This window comes from Heterodontus francisci, chromosome 1, assembly GCF_036365525.1.
Source record: "Heterodontus francisci isolate sHetFra1 chromosome 1, sHetFra1.hap1, whole genome shotgun sequence".
In the NCBI taxonomy this organism is placed as follows: Eukaryota; Metazoa; Chordata; class Chondrichthyes; order Heterodontiformes; family Heterodontidae; genus Heterodontus; species Heterodontus francisci.
The window spans coordinates 76,490,526-76,514,651 of record NC_090371.1 but is presented as its reverse complement, the minus strand read 5'-3'; the positions used below and the strand labels follow the sequence as shown (position 1 = coordinate 76,514,651).

Genomic DNA, 24,126 nt, shown 5'->3' with positions numbered 1-24,126 from the left:
CGCCTTCCCCCCAACCCCAGCCTGCCACCTTGACCCTTCATGATCCAATTCAATGGTGGAGGAGTGTAATGGGGCTGATTACCTAGTCCTATTCTATGTTGCTAATTTTCTTAATTGCCATTTCTAGAGGTTTGTGTTCCATTGCATAGCATTGCCATCTGAGGCTATAACTTAACTCAGAGCCTCTGAAAAACCACTGCTCCTCTGCTAGAACATAGGTCCACCTCCTCACATATTTACTGAAGAACTAAAACAGAACTTTAAACTTTGATTGCCATCTGGGTGAAGTTTGGCCATAAGACCCAGCTTCATATTTACATCTTGCTGCAAAGACTATGGGGAAAATATATCTACAACTAGCAGAGATCTGCAAAGCATCTGCGATCTAATTAGTATCCTTATTACAATACCGCTTCTTTAAATACAGAATTTCTGGTTAGTCTTTCACCAAAGACTTTAACAGAATCAAAACTTCTCACTCTAGAAAAAAACTACATAAAGCTATCCTTGTGTAAAAATAGGCCTAGAAAAATAAATACAAAATTTGTCAAAAGTCTGGCCTTGTGACTTGTTTATAATCATAGAATCTGAAAGTTTAATTGGGAACTATTTTCTACTAAGTTAAAAAGGCAGTTTACATCTGAAGGGCTCAATATTATTTGATCAATAAAACAATATTTCCTTGAAATCTGCCTAAGTAAGTTGTATCGAATAACTTTCCCCGCCATTTTGCTAAAATAAAAAAATTCCATCATCTCATCCACCTCTCCCACGCCATCCCATCCCGCTTTTGCCATCCCCATCCCTCACAGAAACAATCTCTTTAGCCTGAGTAACTCTTGTTGTTGGGCTTCCCTCACCTTCCACTATTTTTGTTCTGCACCAACCCCACCCACCCCACTGCACCAACCATTGGCAGGCGCACATGCGTCGCAGGCTCCAGTCCTCCGCACAGCCCACATGCCTGCGTGTGTGCCAGGCACCACACACCAAATAAACTCATTAACAGATGGGCCCCTTAAACTGGCCAATCAAAACAGTCCAGACAGACAAAACCCAGTAGTATTATATATACAGTATTATATAACATATTCAAAATAGCATGGAACACAATGAGTTTTACAATAAAATTACGTCTCACCATAGGCCATTTGCTGGACTGATAGGGGTGACTTTGCATCTTCACTTAGCGCTGCTAAGCCTTCATTCGCCTTTCTAAAGGGATAAAATTATTACTTGTATTAATCGTCCACTTCTTTAAAAAAAAGTTTATGATCATTAGGGGAGGAAGACTAACAAATAACATTTTATTTTATTTTCATGGATAGTGGTCAGCTTTCTTAACTCAAATGCTGCATGTGCAGACAAAGCTCAAGTAACTTAAAATCTGAACCATATTTTGCTACCTAATACAATATTTCTAAAGAGATGTGACTTATGGAGCTGATGACCAAAGCAAGATTGAAAATTTTACAGTGAAATTAAATAAATAGCTGATTTGCAAAATAGTTACAAATCAAGTCTTTGTCAAACAAATATTTAATACTTTTGTTTGGAATGATAATCGTTTCACTTAACCTCTTCTGAAAGTGTTGATGTCCTGGGGTATAATCCCAAAGGCTCTACTGCTGTTCACTGTTCATTCAAGTTGCCAATTACCATGCATGAGCCAGGACAGAAAGTGCCAGCAGGTTACTTGATCATAGGCAGCACTATAGCTGCCTTTACTGACATCTGTACATACAGATTTGCAGCATGAGTCATTGGACAGCAATCAAAAGTGGGAGTAATGCCTGAATATGCAGTGGTGGTGGTGAGGTCCTGAAGGATGAATGCTGATTTTGTTTCATGACCTTCAGATATACAGCATCATGTGACAGAACGTGTAGTGTTTTACTGCTGTCTAAGCTACATAGTAAGCAATGTTGCATACAAAAGCACAAAATTCCAGTTCAATGGGATTTCAAAAGGTTTTTTTTTCTCTCACAGGGTATTCTTCTATTCGAGATGATGGAGGAGTACAGGAAGGAAAATACGAAGATTAGAACCAAAGCAGCCCTGCCAGCAATGGTGGGATGAAAAGGAGGGAGGTTATGCACAAAACATCAGAGGTTGAAGGGTGCTGAGGGGGTTACGATACAAGACTGGAGGAGTATGTAGAGAGAAAGTGGGGTGACACTGTGGAATGATCAGCAAATGAGTTAAGGATTTTAAATTTCAACACATTGGAGGAAAGGGAATCAGCAAGGTTCACCATGTTGAACAGAGACTTTGTTTCAGATGGCACACAGCCAGCGGGATTCTGTTCAAACGTGAATTAATGGAGATTGGAGAATGAGAAGCTGGATGAGGGACAATGGAGAATTCAAGGCTAAAGGTAACAAAGTCCTGCATAAGTTCTTGCAATAGTGAGAGTGTTGAGGTTGGCCAGAAACAGGAAAAATTCAGAAATGGAAGTAAGCAATCTTGGCGATAGATAGGATATGAAGCATAGCTCAGGGTTAAACAGAATGACAAGATCTCGCACAGTTTGGTTCATGTTTAAGTGAACAAGTGAAGTCAGGAGCATGGAAGTGGATTTTATGGCGGCTTCTGCCTCCTTGATACTTTGTTCATAACCTGATGCTAGACAGGCAACCTGGAGGGCCATGGAGTTCAGGTAAGTGGCAGAAAGAGTATCCGCATACATAAGACAGTGACTCCAAGCCTGTGCATGATGTCATCAAAGGCCAGCACACACTGATGAAAACAGGGGCCAACAATATATTCTTGGAAGCTTTGGAAGTCACTTTGTGGGGCAGCAAGAGAAGCCTTTACTGAAAATGGGCGAGTGCATTCAGACAAGTAGCAATGGAACCACATGAAAGCAGTCACATGGAAATAGACAACAGTTGAGAGGAAATGAGGGAAGAGGCTGTGGTAAACCATATCAAACACTGCAGAGAAGGCAAGCAGGACACGAGACATAAGGCACCACAAACACCAAGGCAGTGGCGTAGTGGTATTGTCACTGGACTAGTAACCCAGAGACCCAGGGTATTGATCTGGGGACATGGGTTCAAATCCCACCTCAGCAGAAGGTGGAATTTGAATTCAATTAACAAATCTGGAATTAAAAAGCTAGTCTAATAATGGCCATGAAACCACTGTTGATTGTTGTAAAAACCCATCTGGTTCACCAATGTCCTTGAGGGAAGGAAATCTGCTATCCTTACCTGGTCTGGCCTACATGTGACTCCAGACCCACAGCAATGTGGTTGACTCTTACATGCCCTCTGAAATGGCCTAGCAAGCCACTCAGTTGTATCTAACCACTACGAAGTCAATAAAAAGGAATGAAACCGGACGGACCACCCGGCATCGACCTAGGCACCGGAAACGACAAAGGCAAACCCAGCCCTGTTGACCCTGCAAAGTCCTCCTTACTAACATCTGGGGGCTTGTGCCAAAGTTGGGAGAGCTGTCCCACAGACTAGTCAAGCAACAGCCTGACATAGTCATACTCACGGAATCATACCTGACAATGTCCCAGACACTGCCATCACCATCCCCGGGTATATCCTGTCCCACCGGCAGGACAGACCCACCAGAGGTGGCGGCACAGTGGGATACAGTAGGGAGGGAGTTGCCCTGGGAGTCCTCAACATCGACTCTGGACCCCATGAAGTCTCATGGCATCAAGTTAAACATGGACAAGGAAACCTCCTGCTGATTATCACCTACCGCCCTCCCTCAGCTGATCAGTCAGTACTCCTCCATGTTGAACAGCACTTGAAGGAAGCACTGAGGGTGACAAGGGCACAGAATGGACTCTGGGTGGAGGACTTCAATGTCCATCACCAAGAGTAGCTCGGTAGTACCACTACTAACGGAGCTGGCCGAGTCCGAAAGAAAATATCTACTAGACTGGGTATGCGGCAGGTGGTGAGGGAACCAACAAGAGAAGAGATATTTGACCTCGTCCTCACCAACCTGCCTGCCGCAGATGCATCTGTCCATGACAGTATTGGTAGGAGTGACCAGCGCATAGTTCATACGGAGACGAAGTCCCGCCTTTACATTAAAGATACCCTCCATCGTGTTGTGTGGCACTATCACTGTGCTAAATGGGATGGATTTCAAACAGATCTAGCAATGCAAAACTGGGCATCCATGAGGCGCTGTGGGCCATCAGCAGCGGAACTGTACTCAACCACAATCTGTAACCTCATGGCCCGGCATATCCCCCACTCTACCATTACCATCAAGCCAGGAGACCAACCCTGGTTCAATGAAGAGTGTAGGAGGGCATACCAGGAGCAGCACCAGGCATGCCTCAAAATGAGGTGTCAACCTGGTGAAGCTACAACACAGGACTATCTGCATGCCAAACTGCGTAAGCAGCATGCGATAGACAGAGCTAAGCGATCCAATAACCAACAGATCAGATCGAAGCTCTGCAGACCCGCCACATCCAGCCGTGAATAGTGGTGGAAAATTAAACAACTAACTGGAGGAGGTGGCTCCACAAATATCCCTATCCTCAATGATGGGGGAGCCCAGCACATCAGTGTGAAAGATAAGGCTGAAGCATTTGCAACGATCTTCAGCCAGAAGTGCCGAGTTGATGATCCATCTCGGCTCCCTCCTGAAGTCCCCAGCATCACAGATGCCAGACTTCAGCCAATTCGATTCACTCCGCGTGATATCAAGAAACGACTGAAGGCACTGGATACTGCAAAGGCTATGGGCCCCGACAATATTCCGGCAATAGTACTGAAGACCTGTGCTCCAGAACTTGCCGATCCCCTAGCCAAGCTGTTCCAGTACAGCTACAACACTGGCATCTACCCGGCAATGTGGAAAATTGTCCAGGTACGTCCTGTACACAAAAAGCAGGACAAGTCCAACCCGGCCAATTACCGCCCCATCAGCCTACACTCAATCAGTAAAGTGATGAAAGGTGTCATCAACAGTGCCATCAAGCGGCACTTACTTAGCAATAACCTGCTCATATACACTCAGTTTGGGTTCCGCCAGGGCCACTCAGCTCCTGACCTCTCATTACAGCCTTGGTTCAAACATGGACAAAAGAGCTGAACTGGTGAGGCGAGAGTGACTGCTCTTGACATCAAGGCAGCATTTGACCGAGTATGGCATCAAGGAGACCTAGCAAAACTAAGGTCAATGGGAATCAGGGGGAAAACTCTCTGCTGGCTGGAGTCATACCTAGTGCAAAGGAAAATGGTTGTGGTTGTTGGAGCTCAATCATCTCAGCTCCAGGACATCACTTCAGGAGTTCCTCAGGGTAGTGTCCTAGGCCCAACCATCTTCAGCTACTTCATCAATGACCTTCCTTCAAATCACAAGGTCAGAAGTGGGAATGTTCGCTGCTGATTGCACAATGTTCAGCACCATTCGTGACTCCTCAGATACTGAAGCAGTCCGCGTAGAAATGCAGCAAGACCTGGACAATATCCAGGCTTGGGCTGATAAGTGGCAAGTAACATTCGTGCCACACAAGTGCCAGGCAATGACCATCTCCAGCAAGAGAGAATCTAACCATCTCCACTTGACATTCAATGGCATTACCATTGCTGAATCCCCCACTAACAACATCCTAGGGGCTACCATTGACCAGAAACTGAACTGGAGTAGCCAGATAAATACCGTGGCTACAAGAGCAGGACAGAGGCTACGAATCCTGAGGCGAGTAACTCACCTCCTGACTCGCCAAAGCCTGTCCACCATCTACAAGGCACAAGTCAGGAGTGTGATGGAATACTCTCCACTTGCCTGGATGGGTGCAGCTCCAACAACACTCAAGAAGCTCGACACCATCCAGGACAAAGCAGCCCACTTGATTGGCACCCCACCCACCACCTTCAACATTCACTCCCTCCACCACCGATGCACAGTGGCAGCAGTGTGTACCATCTACAAGATGCAATGCAGCAATGCACCAAGGCTCCTTAGACAGCACCTTCCAAACCCGCGACCTCTACCAAACAGGAGGACAAGGGCAGCAAATGCCTGGGAACACCATCACCTGCAAGTTCCCCTCCAAGTCACACACCATCCTGACTTGGAACTTTATCGCCGTTCCTTCACTGTCGCTGGGTCAAAATCCTGGAACCCCCCCCCCCTCCCCTTCCTAAGAGCACTGTGGGTGTACCTACCCCACATGGACTGCAGCGGTTCAAGAAGGCAGCCAACCACCACCTTCTCAAGGGCAATTAGGGATGGACAATAAATGCTGGCCTGGCCAGCGATGCCCACATCCCATGAATGAATTTTTAAAAAAAAAATTATGGTTTTGACAAGGGCAGTCTGGTCCAGATAGTAGGGTAAAAGGGATTCAACAGGATGTTTTGAGAGAAATGGATATGGAGTGGAAGGGGACAACATAATTGAAGGCCTTAGGGAGGAAATGACAATGAGATGGAGAAGGGCTAGTGGCAGCAGACAATTGAGGGTAGGCCTTTTGTAGATGTATGACAGATCACATTAAATCACTTCCCAAACACAACATTCAGGTTCCATACCCATAACTTAAATATCTGCAGGAGGTAGGAATACATTTTTGAAATATTTCCCTCCTGTTGTGTGCAAGTTTCTCATACAACTAATTTAAATAATAATTTGTTCTGTAGTCATGTTGACCCAATAAAAATATTGCTGAAAATGGAGACACGTTGTTGAAGCTTTCCATCTTACACTCATCAGGACAATCTGAAAGAATACCAAATGGAAGAAAAAACAACTTTATACTGTACGAGAAGAGTGCTGAGTGATTGGTAGAGGCACTGCCATGGAGAATGCACCAGTTTACCGTGACTGACAGATAACTACCAAGTTTTATTTGAAATTTAAAACAGGCAGCTTGACTCTGATTGGTCAAGGCATTGGCCTGAGGAATGAACCGGCAAATTTTTTTTTTATTCATTCATGGGATGTGGGCATCACTGGCTATGCCAGCATTTATTGCCCATCCCTAATTGCCCTTGAGAAGGTGGTGGAGAGCTGCCTTCTTGAACTGCTGCAGTCCATGTGAGGTAGGTACACCCACAGTGCTGTTCGGAAGGGAGTTCCAGGATTTTGACCCAGCGACAGTGAAGGAACAACGATATAGTTCCAAGTCAGGACAGTGAGTGACTTGGAGGGGAACTTGCAGGTGGTGGTGTTCCCATGCATCTGCTGCTCTTTTCCTTCGAGTGGTAGGGGTCACGGGTTTGGAAAGTGAGTTTTAGTTTTTAGTTTTAGAGATACAGCACTGAAACAGGCCCTTTGGCCCACCGAGTCTGTGCCGACCATCAACCACCCATTTATACGAATCCAACACTAATCCCAAATTCCTACCACATCCCCACCTGTCCCTATATTTCCCTACCACCTACCTATACTAGTGACAATTTATAATGGCCAATTTACCTACCAACCTGCAAGTCTTTTGGCTTGTGGGAGGAAACCCACGCAGACACAGGGAGAACTTGCAAACTCCACACAGGCAGTACCCAGAATTGAACCCGGGTCGCTGGAGCTGTGAGGCAGCGGTGCTAACCACTGCGCCGCCCCCACTGCGCCGCCCTAAGGAGGTCTAAGGAGCCTTGGTGCGTTGCTGCAGTGCATCTTGTAGGTGGTACACACTGGTGCAACTGTGCGTCAGTGGTGAAGGGAGTGAACGTTTGTGCATGGTGTGCCAATCAAGCAAGCTGCTTTGTTCTAGATGGTATTGAGCTTCTTGAGTGTTATTGGAGCTGCACCCATCCAGGCAAGTGGAGAGTATTCCATCACACTCCTGACTTGTGTCTTTTAGTGGGTGGACAGGCTTTGGGGAGTCAGGAGGTAAGTTACTCGCCGCAGGATTCCTAGCCTCTGACCTGCTCTTGTAGCCACAGTATTTATATGGCTACTCCAGTTCAGTTCCTGGTCAATGGTAGCCCCTCGGATGTTGATAGTGGGGGATTCAGCGATGGTAATGCCATTGAATGTCAAGGGGAGATGGCTAGATTCTCTCTTGTTGGAGATGGTCAATGCCTGGCACTTGTGTGGCGCAAATGTTACTTGCCACTTATCAGCCCAAGCTTGGATATTGTCCAGGTCTTGCTGCATTTCCACACAGACTGCTTCAGTATTTGAGGAGTCGCGAATGGTGCTGAACATTGTGCTGTCACTTATTTTGTTTAGCTGAAACAGGCACAATGTTTGTGTCGGTTCTTTCTGTCTGCAAAGAACAGGGCCCTGTGTATTAATATACATAGCTCCCAACATGCACAAATGCGCCACACTGAGAGCCCTACTGGCAATCTGGTTGTCAGCGTAATTCGCAGCACACCGAGGATTATTTAGCAAATGTTGTCCAATCGCAGAATCACATCTAATGTTGGACACAGTGTTTTGAGTTTTGCAAGCACTGGTTGGTTGGGTATGGCCTGTACCTTGCCCGTTGCAAACAGCAGAAGGGATATGTTGTTTGATACGATCTGCCAGTTTTTGGGACGTACGGCCCAGCACTCTCTTCTCATACAGTATAAATTTGTTGCTTTCCCCAACATTAGTATTCTTTCAGATTGTCCTGATGAGTGCAAGGCGTAAAGCTTCGACAACATGTCTCTATTTTCAGCAATACTCAAGTTCTGCATCACCAAACAATTACCAATAAGAATACTTTGGTAATATTTTACAGTTCTTGAAACTGTATCTGTGGAAAACAAACATGCATACTCTTCTCAGCTCCCAACACCACACACTGATTATTCAGCAAGTTGTATCACTGTGCAATTCATCTTTGCTGTAGATTATTAGAGTTCTTCCACTCATGAGAAATCCTGCCAAGTGCAAATTTGTTTCCATCTGCCAATGATTTATTAAAATTAAATTCCTGGCCAGAAGCATTCACATCATCCTCAATCCTAGCCTCACTGCATAGATGATAATGGTGAAGGCATTATGATCAGAGGAATAAGATGTTTTACAACTAATTATATAATAGATTTCAAGGCCACAGTTTGAAAAGATTTACATTTCTATGCTGCATGTTACAAGTTTTGAATTTAAAATCCATCAGTTTTAGAAGTTATTTATCCTTATATGACAGTGAGGATTAGTAAATTACCATAAAAATGGAAAAATCATGAAACAAACAAGGTTTCTTATTTGTAAAGATCCATATTAAAAGAATTGAACTTTTATTATATTACTTTTGAAATACCGAGTACCGCTATGGTAGAGTAGATGAAATGTTTTACCACACTTATGTAACCAATCATACTGAATAATCATAATTTGTCAAAAATACATAAAATGAAATCCATGTAAAAAAGAATACACTATAATAAACCCTGTTTATAACGAGCCCGTTTTTACTGATCCAAACAGCAAGACTCAATTTTTTCCAATGGAAATAAGCCCTACTACAATGAACACTTAAGCAGGATCGACCTGGACCAACCCAGCTACAGATTTAGCTGGAATTTAAGCCAACACTAATCGAAAGATAACCTCTTGTGTGAATCCCGTGTGGTGTATGCATTCATTGCCTAAGACAGTCCACCCATCCACATACAAACTGCAACAAGGCCATGGGTTTGACGAGGCAATTGCAGCAAGGCAACATGCGTGAAGATAGCAAGCAGATCGTCTTTTTCTCTGACAATAAAACCTTCAAAGAACCAGCTTAGCAAAAAGTACTGTTGCAACTGTATGGGCCAGCAGAGGAAAATGTAAGACTGCTACTGTCAAAAATGAAATGTCGACCAAGAGAAATGAGTCTGTACTGTGACTAAGACGATCTTGATGAAGCAGTCTAACACCGGTTTTAAATAGCCAGAGAGTAACATTCCAGTGTCAGATGATGTGTTATACACAAAGGCCAAACATTTGCCTGTCACTACCTGGAACTGGGGATTTTCTGGGGCTGTTTAATGGGATAAAAACAGCTTGTACTGAGAAAAGCATGAATAATTAAAAGCAATCCATGCTGTATAGTTTTTTTCAACAAACAGAACAAAATGATGTTCAATTCATATTGGGCAAAAAGTTTGGGTGGCACAGTGGTTAGCACCGCAGCCTCACAGCTCCAGGGGCCCGGGTTCGATTCTGGGTACTGCCTGTGCGGAGTTTGCAAGTTCTCCTGTGACCGCGTGGGTTTTCGCCGGGTGCTCCGGTTTCCTCCCACAGCCAAAGACTTGCAAGTTGATAGGTAAATTGGCCATTGTAAATTGCCCCTAGTGTAGGTAGGTGGTAGGGAACATGGGATTACTGTAGGGTTAGTATAAATGGGTGGTTGTTGGTCGGCACAGACTTGGTGGGCCGAAGGACCTGTTTCAGTGCTGTATCTCTGAATAAATAAATAAATAATCATTTACCATGACAAATTGCAGCATTTACTCTGCAGTTCTCAATTGTAGCAATATTGTTAAAAAGCATTGACCATCAAGTGGCCCTGTGGAGGAAGTCTCCAAAGTCCTTTTCTCAACCCTGTTGTGGTCTTTGTTTAGAAAAAGTTACATTCATTAGCTGGCTGTGTATATATTTACTGGATGGTATGCGTAGTTTTGTATGTCAGTTTGTTTTCAGCACTAATAGTGTGCCTTTTAATTAAACAGCAGTAAGGAATTGTATGAGTAGTTGATTGCTATGGTAACAGACATTTGTAGACACTTGAGTATCAGCCTAAAGGTGTTTGATTGTTAGTTTCTCACCAGATGGATGACAACATTTTTATGTAGTATTGATGTTGCGAAAACTGGAGTTGTTTGCTGTTAATTGCCATGGTTAATTGTTGAAGCTTGATGAAGTTGCAATCGTGCATGCTGCAGTTTTTCATCGAACTCCCAGTAAAGTGAAGGAATATTATTTAGGTGGGTTTTTATTCTTTGTTATTGGGTTGGTCTATATACACAATTGAGCCTCACTATAAAGAATCCTCTTGGGACCGTGGAAAAGATCGTATATCAGGGTGTTCACTGTAGTAAGGTTTGGTGATTTACTGCATCAGAAAAATGAAGAAATGACCAATATGAATGGAACATCATTTTGTTCTGTTTTTTGAAAAAAACTATACAGCATGGATTGCTTCTAATTATTCATGCTTTTCTCAGTACAAGCTGTTTCTATCTCATTAAACAGCCCCAGAAAATCCCCAGTTCCAGGTAGTGACAGGCAAATGTTTGGCCTTTGTGTATAACACATCATCTGACACTGGAATGTTACTCTCTGGCTATTTAAAACCGGTGTTAGACTGCTTCATCAAGATCGTCTTAGTCACAGTACAGACTCATTTCTCTTGGTCGACATTTCATTTTTGACAGTAGCAGTCTTACTTTTTCCTCTCCTTCTAACTGAAGTCCCTCATCCTTACTAACATCCTGGTTAACGTCCCCTCTACCCTTTCTAATACCCTTATATCTATGCTGAAGTATTTTTCTTTAAGTTTAGTTTAGAGATACAGCACTGAAACAGGCCCTTCGGCCCACCGAGTCTGTGCCGACCATCAACCACCCATTTATACTAATCCTACACTAATCCCATATTCCTACCACATCCCCACCTGTCCTTATATTGCCCTACCACCTACCTATACTAGGGGCAATTTATAATGGCCAATTTACCTACCAACCTGCAAGTCTTTTGGCTTGTGGGAGGAAACCGGAGCACCCGGAGAAAACCGACGCAGACACAGGGAGAACTTGCAAACTCCACACAAGCAGTACCCAGAATTGAACCCGGGTCGCTGGAGCTGTGAGGCTGCGGTGCTAACCACTGCGCCACTGTGCCGCCCCTATTCTGGGCATGGGCGGCACAGTGGCGCAGTGGTTAGCATCGCAGCCTCACAGCTCCAGCGACCCGGGTTCAATTCTGGGTACTGCCTGTGTGGAGTTTGCAAGTTCTCCCTGTGTCTGCGTCGGTTTTCTCCGGGTGCTCCAGTTTCCTCCCACATGCCAAAGATTTGCAGGTTGATAGGTTAATTGGCCATTATAAATTGCCCCTAGTATAGGTAGGTGGTAGAGAAATATAAGGACAGGTGGGGATGTGGTAGGAATATGGGATTAGTGTAGGATTAGTATAAAAGGGTGGTTGATGGTCAGCACAGACTCGGTGGGCCGAAGGGCCTGTTTCAGTGCTGTATCTCTAAACTAAACTAAAATTGTCCACAATGCTCCAGATGAGACCTAACCAGTGATTTATTAAGTTCTAGCCTGATCTTGTTGCTTTTGTAATCTATTTCTCTATTTATAAACCCAAGTAACCCATAAGCTTTGTAACTACCTTATCAACTCACCTTTAAGGATTTGTGTACATGGACACCAAGGTCTCTCTGCATATCTAGGCTTCTCAAAATCATGCCACGTATAGTGTACATACAGTCTTTCCATATTAGTCTTCCCAAAGTGCATCACTTCACACTTCTCAATATTCGACTATCTGTCATACTTCTGCTCATTTCGCCATCCTACCTCATCCTGAAGCATATAACCACCTTCATCACTACCTACTACTTTGCGAAGTTTTGCGTCATCTGCAAACTTTATAATGGTACTGCTACATCTGAGTACAGGATGCTTATACAAAATGAAAAAAAGTAAACGGACCCAAACTGACCCTTGGGGAACACCACTGCAAACCTCTCAGTCTGAAAATCATCCAAAAACCATCCCACTTTGCTTCCTGTCACTAAGCCAATTTCGTGTCCATACAACTTTTCCCTTGCTTCCGTGGGCTTCCCTTTTCTTACTACGTCTCCTGTGTGGCACTTTCTCAAATGCCACATATACATCTACTGCACAACCTTAAATCAACCTTCTCTGTTACCTCAAAGAATTTAATTAAGTTAGTCAGACATGATTTGCCTTTAACAAATCCATGTTGGCTCTCCTTGATTGACTCGCGTCTTTCCGAATGAAAGTTTATTTTGTCCCCGATAATGATTTCCAATGATTTCCCCACCACTGATGTTAGGTTGACTGGCCTATAGTTTCTGGTTTATCCCTCTCCCGTTTCTTCAATAATGGTATAATAGAAACCCTCCAGTCCTCCGGTACTATTTCTGTATCCAATGGGGATTGAAAGATTACGATCAATGCCTCTGCTATTTCTACCTTTCCTTCTTTTAGCAGCCTAGGATGCATTCTATTTGGACCAGATGACTTATCAACTTTCAGTAATGATAGTCTTTTCACTACACTGTCTCAATCCATTACTATCATGTCCATAACTTCTACTCCCATCTTAGTGTGACCTTCACATCAACAGCTTCTTTTATGAAGAGGTTAACTAAAGAGGTTAAGGAAAGCATCAAACTTAAGGAAAAAGCATATAATTGCGCAAAAGGTGAGTGGCAGGTCAGATAATTGGCCAGAATATAGAGAACAGCAGAGAATGACTAAAAGGTTAATCAGGAGAAAGAAATTAGAGTATGTGAGGAAGCTAGCTAGAAATGTAAAAATGGATAGCAAGAGTTTCTACAGGTATTTAAAAAGGAAAAGAGTGAGTGTTGGTCCTCTAGAGAGTGAGAATCGGGAGTTAATAGTAGATAATAAGGAAATTGTAGATGAAATGAACAAATATTTTGCTTCTTTTAAGGAAAGGAGCAAGAGGTTTAGAGGGGAGTTGAGGAAAAAAAATTTCACCCAGAGGGTGGTTGGAATCTGGAACACACTGCCTGAAGACGTGGTAGGGCAGGAACCCTCACAACATTTAAGAAGTATTTAGATGAGCACTTGAAACACCACAGCATACAAGGCTACGGGCCAAGTGCGGGAAAATGGGACTAGATTGGATGGGTGTTTGATGGCTGGCGCAGACACATTGGGCCGAAGGGCCTGTTTCTGTGCTGTATAACTCAATGAGTCTATGACAAGTTATTCTTTAATTCTTTTGCCTTGTTCTCTGTCTCTACATAAAGATTTCCCTTTGGATCCTTAACAGACTCAACTTTTTCTCTAGCAAACTCCTTGCACTTTATATGCTTATCAAATGTTTTAGGGTTCAATTTAATGTTGCCAGATAATCTTTTCTCGCAATCTCTGCCTCCCGTATTAACTTTTTTCAATTCTTGCCTATATTTTCCATAATCTTTCTATTAACTGAATCTTGTTCCTGACATTTGTTAAATCTCTTTTTTCTGTTTTGTCTTACCTTTTACTTCCTTTGTCATCCTGGATATATTAACTTTGGATACTCTATTTTTTCCCTTCAAAGGAATATGCCTAGTTTGTACCTGAAATTTCTCTTCCCTGAAAGCTCTCCATTGCTGCATTCCTGCTTTACCCTGCAATCGCCTCTTCTAATCTGCATGCACTAACTCCCTTCTTAAAATCACTGAAATCAGCTCTTCCAATAGCTGAATATTATATCTTCAATACTTTCTGGCCTCTATCCACAGTTACTTTAAACCAAATTATGTGGTGGTCACTTTTAGCTGGATGATGTCCTACTGTAACCCACTCCAACTGCCCTACTTCATTTCCCAGAACCAGATACAACACTGTTTACCTCCTTGTTAGATGGAGGCATATTGATCGAGATGGTTCTCCTGTACACATACCAGAAATTCCTCTCCTTCCCTGCCCTCAGCACTATGCTTTGCCCAGTCAAAATTAGGATAATTAAAGACTAATATTACTATTCTAGTTTCGCTACACACCTTTGAAATTTGCTCATCGATCTTCTTCTCCCTGTTCAGAGTTCCCTTTAAAAAGAACTCCCAGCAATCTAACTGCTCTCCTTCTGTTCTTCAACTCAAGCTAATGATTCAGTCCTAGAGCTTTCTATCATCCTTTCTATTTAGAACTGTAATATATCAATAATGCCATGCCCCCTCCTCTTTTTCCTTCTTTATCATTCCTGAACACATGGTAACCAGGAATATTAATAACCCATTCCTGGCCTTGTTTCAGCCATGTCTTTGTTAATGCAGCCAAGTCATAATGCCACATTCAATTTGCTCCTGCGGCTCACCAGCCTTATTAGTTATATGATACTGCCTTTGTCACTTTTGATATTTTCCTCAATCTAGTCCCTGCAATTTTTGGAATATTTCTAATTTTATAGTTGTTTAGATCTCCCTGTCCTCTGATCTCATTTCTGTTCCTTTCTGGCTCCCCCAGCCAAATTAGTTTAAAGTCTCCCCACAGTAATAGTTAAACTCTCAGTGAGAACACTGGTCCCAGCTTTGTTCATCCGTCTGGTAGAGGTACCCCTTGCCCGAAAGTATGCCACAATGCCCGATGGATCTGACACATCCCCATTCATTCGTCCATCATTGATATTCACCTCAATCCTTATGTAAAGTTATACATGTGCATCATAGTCACCCTCACCAAATACACTGCACCCATCAGGCGAATACCTCACACAGTCACAGGTCTGCTTCCTCAATCCTTGTAGGAAAAAAAAAGCACAAAACGCAAGGGGGAGGGATCGGACTGGAGATGGACCGCCACATATAGTCCAGTTCACCAATACAGAGGAGGGTGCACTGGAGATAAGTCCTAAATTTGCATCCCTCTCAGTCAGAGATGGAGAGATAGGGAGCTTGCAGATAGATGGTGATAGAATTACAAGTATTTCTGACATACATATGCTGACTTAATTTTATCAATGACTAAACCATGAGAAGACTTAGTATGCTAATTTTCAAGATTGTGACCTTGCCACAACTAAATATCCCTTTCTTTTGGTCTCCGGGACCTCCACGTGTACATAAAGTGTCACAGGACATCTCATTCCTTCTGAGGGTCACAGGATATACAGCAATGCGCCAGTGCAGATACTTGCACTTCGGTTGGTCTACGTGCAGTTAATTGGGTTTTCACCTGATAATTCACACCTCACAAGTGAGTGTGACCAGACACTGGTGACAGGGAAGCTCAGAGTTCAGCATGCGGGAGCACTGGCATGTGCTAATTTGCACATTATACATACCTTAATAGCTTGTAGTAAGCAAACCGAAAGGCTTCCTGCAGTACTACGGAGAACATCACACCAAAGATAATGAGAGATTTCTGGAGTTCTGCATCCTCCTCGTTGCTGGCCTTTACAGCAATAAACCACACTAACGAAGACAGCAGCAAGGAGAGTAACCAGAAAAATGCCCTGCAACACAGATATCATTCAATTATTAAGTTGACATAAATTAACAGACTTAATAGTACCTTAGCTCACAGGCAGTGATTTTGCCTTTACTCCATACCAGGCAGTGGTGTCTATTCAATGAACCAATCAAGCTCTTAAACAACAACAGAAATCCTTGACTTATTTCATTATATAGAAGAATCAAGGCTCTAGGGAGTGCTTTAAAGATTAGTGTAAGCAACAACAGAAGGCTACATGACGGCAAGTAAAATCATGTTGGAAGTGGCTTTAAGGCTGTTGCAGACAGCGCATTCATTTCCACACTATATACCATCAGGAAAGCAAAGTCAAGTTACCACAGGTGCTGCTGCTAAACATTTGCAAAATGTGAACTCAATTTGGATTTCCGCATTTTATTTTAGCTTCTCTGAGGATATTTCCTGCTAATTCAAAATGACTAAACTGCTACCGCACCAACTAATGCCATGAATAACTGTGCCATTATTTGCTTATGCATATTTATGGATATTTAGCTTATCGTTGAACATTTCACCTCCATTTTCCCCAAATCCAGTGTTGAATTTGCTTCCGCGTTTACATTCATACCTCGATACTATAAAACAAATCCTACATTACAGTTAATCTGCATTACACTAAGCTGCAGTACTGCCACACATCTCAAACATTGAACTGTTTAAAAAGTTTGGCCTGTATTTAAAGAAACCATTCTTCAGAAATCACAAGATAGACATGGATGAGAAAGGTCATTCAGCCTAACTTAGTTTCCATCCTGAACAACCTACAGTCCATTTCATTCCAACTGGCCATTGATTTTTTTTTGTGTTAGTTTTTTTCCCACCAACCAGTAGGAAGCATATGTTGATCACTTTTTGTGTGAAAAGTAGCTACTGTTAAATTTGAACCTAAAATAGGATTCAAAAAAGTTTTTGCGTTAAAGGATACATTAAAACAAAATATAGCAGTGCCACACCAACTATCAGAAATTCATGTAAAAGCTGGAAATAAATGAGGGAAGAACCTCAGGAGGCAGACAGTGCCTGTGGCCATTTTCATTTCTGTGGCTTTACTGAAAAGATTTTATCCAGTCAAGTTCAGCATCCTGAAATTACAGAAAGATTGACATTTCTGTGTTTGTTCATTATTGAGAATTCAGTTTCTGTCACTTCATGGACTATGGTAGACTAGGGCTCCAGACAAATTTGTGAAATGGCTTTAACTACACAATAAATAAAGGGAATAAATACAAAAGAAAAAGAAAAATGCCATTAATGGCAATGCCCCAACACACTGGCTTGCTACCTCTCTCAGTCCAAGCCAAAAGACTTGCAGGTTGATGGGTAAATTGGCCATTATAAATTGCCCCTAATATAGGTAGGTGGTAGGGAAATATAGGGACAGGTGGGGATGCAGTAGGAATATGGGATTAGTGTAGGATTAGTATAAATGGGTGGCTGATGGTCGGCACAGACTCGGTGGGCCGAAGGGCCTGTTTCAGTGCTGTATCTCGATAAACTATAAACAATGCCTTTCATTCCCCATCACATGCAGTCAGTACACCTTGTAAGGCCCTGACCCTAGATGCTTCAACCTCCCTCTCTCAACATACTCACAAACAATACGCAGAGTCTCAAAAGAAGAAATTTGGGGAATAACTGATGCAGGCAAACACTGAAATCTGTTAGCAACAACTTACTAGAAACAGCAAGCAAGCAGAAGTATGGAGAAAGGGCTACAGGCTGTGGGATGGTGTAAGGGAAGAGTGTGACCTTTAAACAGAAAATAAATAAACCATACAAGGGAAAAACTACAGTCGGAATTTTATGGGCCCTGCAAGAGCGGCTTTGGTGGTGGGCAGGATGATTTAATTAGGCGTGATTTGTTTTCTCGGATTTCTGACAGCGGGTTTTTGCTTCGCAATTAAGTCAGTGGTGTTTGCAGTGGTCCAGGGATTCCCCCGCACGGTGACGGATTGCAGTTTTGCATGCATTTCCATACCATGAATACTCATTATTTCAAATTAAGTCCTACCTGCCAGATTAAGTTAGCAGTGAACGGTATTCCCGTACCACCCAGTTCACGTTTATTTAAAGATGGTATACACCAGTCGGCTTTGCGCAGTTGCACCTGAGGCTCCAGGCTTGGGACTAGCAAGGGTGATTCTTCTCAGGCGTTGGGGGTGGTGCATGGAGGAGCAGGGTACAGTACTCGGGCAGGACAAGGTGGGGTCTCAGATGGGTGGAGGAGCAGAACCGGGGGTGGAATGCTGCCCTACTGCTCGATGTTGGTCAATAATGTTGGTTGATAAAGCAACAAAAAATTATGAGTGGGAGGTGGTGCTTGGGTGTAAACTGAAAATGAAGATAAACCAAGTCCAAATTATAGTAATCTTATGCTGTGGCCACAATCAGCATATGCTTCCAAAGGCTGCTGATCCTTGTGGCTTGCAACACGGAATGATTTACTAACGTGTGGCTCATGGTGCATCACAGAGTGACGGCAGGCCCACCAATGAAAGTCCGTCCTTGCTGCATGAGCGCACGTGTCTCCCGTGCCCACTGCTGCACCGTTAATTTGCACGCAAAATTGTGTGCGAAACAAGAAAAGGGGCCAAAGCGGAAGTTCCGCCAACTTCCACTTTTGCCGTCAGAAAAAGCCAGGACTCAAATTCCCAGCCTACGTATCCCAGTGGCCAGTCACACATGCAAATATTCTGTCTGTATAACCTTGTAGCACATATTCTAAAAGCAAAATACTGCGGATGCTGGAAATCTGAAACAAAAACAAGAAATGCTGGATTCACTCAGCAGGTCTGGCAGCACATATTCTAACAGCTTTTTAAAAATTAATTTATTAAATTTCATGTTCTTTATCAAAAGTATATGCATTTTGTAAGCCAGGCAGAAATATGACCCAACTGTGAACCTTAATGTTAAATTTGATTTCAAATCACAGTAAACTTCAACTTTCAATTAGATGTTTAATTATCTTATTTTACAATGTTGGCTCCCAATGGGAAGGCTTAAATTAATAAAACCTATTTTTCTTAGTTAATAAGATTCCACACAAAAGGTCAATATTACAAAGCTCACATCTACCAAAATTTTCACCTTCAGATCAGCGCAATCTTCTCTGTTCATATAAATTTAAATCATAACTCCCCATCTATAACCCATAGGTTAGCTCCCATTTGAATCAACAGTAGGAGTTTTGACCAAGTTTAGGAGGAACAGTTGGCATTTAGGAATCACAGCCCTGAAAAATGGGAAAAATAGGAATAGTTTTCCAAGAACACACACCCAGCCATTAGGCACACCCTACAGTGCTCCTGGCCATCAGCCCAAATCATACTACGAAGTTGGTTTTTAAAGTGCACTATGTACAAATAATGTATGTGAACATGTAGTCAGAAATACAACAGAAAGCAAACAGCCCTAAAAATAAGCTTGAAGCCAATATCTGGGGTTATGGTCCAGGAACAGAGAGGAGCAACTGGTACCTGGGAAAAGGTTGCAGCAGGTGAGAGTGGCCCCTGACAGAGGTTGTGCATCAGGCTAAAAAATTTAACAGATACATTTCTGGTAGACAGTTTAACTGCCAGTTACAGAAGGCACTGGATACTGCAAAAGCTATGGGCCCTGACAATATTCCAGCAATAGTAGTGAAGACCAGTGCTCCAGAACTTGCCGCGCCCCTAGCCAAGCTGTTCCAGCACAGCTACAACACTGGCATCTACCTGGCAATGTGGAAAATTGCCCAGGTATGTCCTGTACACAAAAAGCAGGACACGTCCAACGAGGCCAATTACCGCCCCAGCAGCCTACTCTCAATTATCAGTAAAGAGATGGAAGGTGTCATCAACAGTGCCATCAAGTGGCACTTGCTTAGCAATAACCTGTGCAGTGACGCTCAGTTTGGGTTCCGCCAGGGCCACTCAGCACCTGACCTCATTACAGCCTTGGTTCAAACATGGACAAAACAGCTGAACTCAAGAGGTGAGGTGAGAGTGACTGCCCTTGACATCAAGGCAGCATTTGACCGAGTATGGCATCAAGGAGCCCTAGCAAAACTGAGGTCAATGGGAATCAGGGTGAAAACTCTCCGCGGGCTGGAGTCATACCTAGCGCAAAGGAAGATGGTTGTGGTTGTCGGAGGTCAATCATCTGAGCTCCAGGACATCACTGCAGGAGCTCCTCAGGGTAGTGTCCTAGGCCCAACCATCTTCAGCTGCTTCATCAATGACCTTCCTTCAATCATAAGGTCAGAAGTGGGGATATTCGCTGATGATTGCACAATGTTCAGCACCATTCATGACTCCTCAGATACTGAAGCAGTCCGTGTAGAAATGCAGCAAGACCTGGACAACATCCAGGCTTGGGCTGATAAGTAGCAAGTAACATTTGCGCCACACAAGTGCCAGGCAATGACCATCTCCAACAAGAGAGAATCTAACCATCTCCCCTTGACATTCAATGGCATTACCATTGCTGAATCCCCTATCAACAACCTAGGGGCTACCATTGACCAGAAACTGAACTGGAGTAGCCACGGTATTTATATGGCTACAAGAATGGGTCAGAGGCTAGGAGTCCTGAGGCAAGTAACTCACCTCCTGACTCGCCAAAGCCTGTCCACCATCTACAAGGCACAAGTCAGGAGTGTGATGGAATACTCTCCACTTGCCTGGATGGGTGCAGCTCCAACAACACTCAAGAAGCTCGACACCATCCAGAACAAAGCAGCCCACTTGATTGGCACCCCATCTACAAACATTCACTCCCTCCACCACCGACGCACAGTGGCAGCAGTGTGTACCATCTACAACATGCACCAAGGCTCCTTCCAAACCTGCAACCTCTACCAACTAGAAGGACAAGGGCAGCAAATGCATGGGAACACCACCACCTGCAAGTTCCCCTCCAAGTCACACACCATCCTGACTTGGAACTATATCGCCGTTCCTTCACTGTCGCTGGGTCAAAATCCTGGAACTCCCTTCCTAACAGCACTGTGGGTATACCTACCCCAAATGGACTGCAGCTGTTCAAGAAGGCAGCTCACCACCACCTTCTCAAGGGCAATTAGGGATGGGCAATAAATGCTGGCCTAGCCAGTGATGCCCACATCCCAGGAATGAATTTAAAAAACTATTATTTTGCACTAAAATACAAGCAAAATACTGCAGATGCTAGAAATCTGAAGTTAAAACAGAAAATGCTGGAAACACTCAGCAGATCTGGCAGCATCTGTGGAGACAGCAGCAGAGTTAATATTTCAGGTCTGTGACCTTACATCAGAATTCAAACTGAAGAAAGGTCATAGACCTGAAACGTTAACACTGCTTCCCTCTCCACATTGATTATGCATTTTTTTTTCCAGTAAGTTATGCCATAAATTTTACTTTTTCCCTGGATGCAGTAAACAGATTGAGCAAAAAAAGGCAAGTCAAATTTTTTTCAAATCATTTTAGTATCAAATTACTATTAAATCACTAAGATTATATCACATAACATTGATTTAAAAATCCACTCCCAAATGCCAAAGGAACTAATGAAAAATAAATGGCAATGAAGTGTAAAACTGTGCACCAGAGTGAAGCATTTAGTTACAAAGTCTGAAAGTGAAATGTGCAAGTTTAATGGAACATCTGGGTCAGGCCGGTCATAAAACCCATGAAAAACAAAATAAAAATCACTACTAAATTATTTAGCTAGTAACCGTGCAAAAAACATGCTATCAATCAACAAAAATATGAAGCTGGATAAAAGCAGTTAAGGTACAGGTCATCCATGATCTAATTCAATGGCAGAACAGCCTACTCCTGTTCCTGTGTACTGTAGGCGGATGCAAAGGATCCCATGGCACTATTCAAAGTCTTGGCCAATATTTATCCCTCAACCAACATCACTAAAGCAGATTAAGTGGTCATGATCTCATTGTGAAACATCAGTTCCCACATCTGTGCTAATGACACCCAACTCTTCCTCACTACCAGCCCTCTCGATCCCTCCACTGTCTCTAAATTATCAAACTGCTGATCCAACACCCAGTATTGGACGAGCAGAAGTTTCCTCCAACTAAACATTTGGAAGACCGAAGCTATCATCTTCGGTCCCCACCACAAACTCCGTTCCCCAGCCACCGACTCCAACCCTGTCCCTGACAACTGTATGAGGCTAAAGCAGACTGCTTGCAATGGTGGTGTCACCTTTGACACCAAGATGAGCTTCTGACCACATATCCACACAAGCACTAAGACTGCCTATTTCCACCTCCGTAACTTCATTCAACTTTACCCCTGCCTCAGCTCATCTGCTGCTGAAACAGTCATCCATGGTTATGGGGGACTTTAACTTTCCAAATATTGACTGGAAATACTATAGTTCGAGTACTTTAGATGGGTCTGTTTTTGTCCAGTGTGTGCAGGAGGGTTTTCTGACACAGTATGTGGACAGGCCAACCAGGGGCGATGCCACATTGGATTTGGTACTGGGTAATGAACCCGGCCAGGTGTTAGATTTAGATGTAGGTGAGCACTTTGGCGATAGTGATCACAATTCGGTTAGGTTTACCTTAGCGATGGGCAGGGACAGGTATATACCGCAGGGCAAGAATTATAGCTGGGGGAAAGGAAATTATGACGCGATTAGGCAAGGTTTAGGATGTGTAGGATGGGGAAGGAAACTGCAGGGGATGGGCACAAACGAAATGTGGAGCTTATTCAAGGAGCAGCTAATGCGTGTCCTTGATAAGTATGTACCTGTCAGGCAGGGAGGAAGTTGTCGAGCGAGGGAGCCATGGTTTACTCAAGAAGTTGAAGCGCTTGTCAAGAGGAAGAGGGCGGCTTATGTTAGGATGAGACGTGAAGGCTCAGTTAGGGCGCTTGAGAGTTACAAGCTAGCCAGGAAGGATCTAAAGGGAGGGCTAAGAAGAGCAAGGAGAGGACACGAGATGTCACTGGCGGATAGGATCAAAGAAAACCCTAAGGCTTTCTATAGGTATATCAGGAATAAAAGAATGATAAGAGTTAGAACAGGGCCAATCAAGGATAGTAGTGGGAAGTTGTGTGCGGAATCAGAGGAGATAGGGGAAGCGTTAAATGAATATTTTTCGTCAGTATTTACAGTAGAGAAAGAAAAGGTTGCCGAGGAGATTACTGAGATACAGCCTACTAGGCTAGATGGGATTGAGATTCACAAGGAGGAGGTGTTAGCAATTTTGGAAAGAGTGAAAATAGATAAGTCCCCTGGGCCAGATGGGATTTATCCTAGGATTCTCTGGGAAGCCAGGGAGGAGATTGCAGAGCTGTTGTCCTTGATCTTTATGTCGTCATTGTCGACAGGAGTAGTGCCAGAAGACTGGAGGATAGCAAATGTTGTCCCCTTGTTCAAGAAGGGGAGTAGAGACAGCCCTGGTAATTATAGACCTGTGAGCCTTACTTCGGTTGTGGGTAAAATGTTGGAAAAGGTTATAAGAGACAGGATTTATAATCATCTTGAAAAGAATAAGTTCATTTGCGATAGTCAGCACGGTTTTGTGAAAGGTAGGTCGTGCCTCACAAACCTTATTGAGTTTTTCGAGAAGGTGACCAAACAGGTGGATGAGGGTAAAGCCGTGGATGTGGTGTATATGGATTTCAGTAAGGCGTTTGATAAGGTTCCCCACGGTAGGCTATTGCAGAAAATACGGAAGTATGGGGTTGAAGGTGATTTAGAGCTTTGGATCAGAAATTGGCTAGCTGAAAGACAGAGGGTGGTGGCTGATGGCAAATGTTCATCCTGGAGTTTAGTTACTATTGGTGTACCGCAAGGTTCTGTTTTGGGGCCACTGCTGTTTGTCATTTTTATAAATGACCTGGATGAGGGTGTAGAAGGGTGGGTTAGTAAATTTGCGGATGACACGAAGGTCGGTGGAGTTGTGGATAGTGTCGAAGGGTGTTGTAGGGTACAGAGGGACATAGATAGGCTGCAGAGCTGGGCTGAGAGATGGCAAATGGAGTTTAATGCAGAGAAGTGTGAGGTGATTCACTCTGGAAGGAGCAACAGGAATGCA

General features: G+C 43.5%; 1 protein-coding gene across 1 annotated transcript in view; it reads right to left on the bottom strand.

The window, feature by feature from the left end:
* Nucleotides 1-24,126, bottom strand: part of LOC137380262 (gamma-secretase subunit Aph-1b-like) — a 95,938-nt gene that overhangs the window by 59,621 nt on the left and 12,191 nt on the right. The window contains exons 2-3 of the mRNA XM_068052182.1: nt 15,907-16,077; nt 1,142-1,215 (exon numbers count right to left, since the gene is read on the bottom strand). Coding sequence (XP_067908283.1) covers nt 1,142-1,215; nt 15,907-16,077 — 245 coding nt within the window. The remainder of the gene's footprint in view (nt 1-1,141; nt 1,216-15,906; nt 16,078-24,126) is intronic.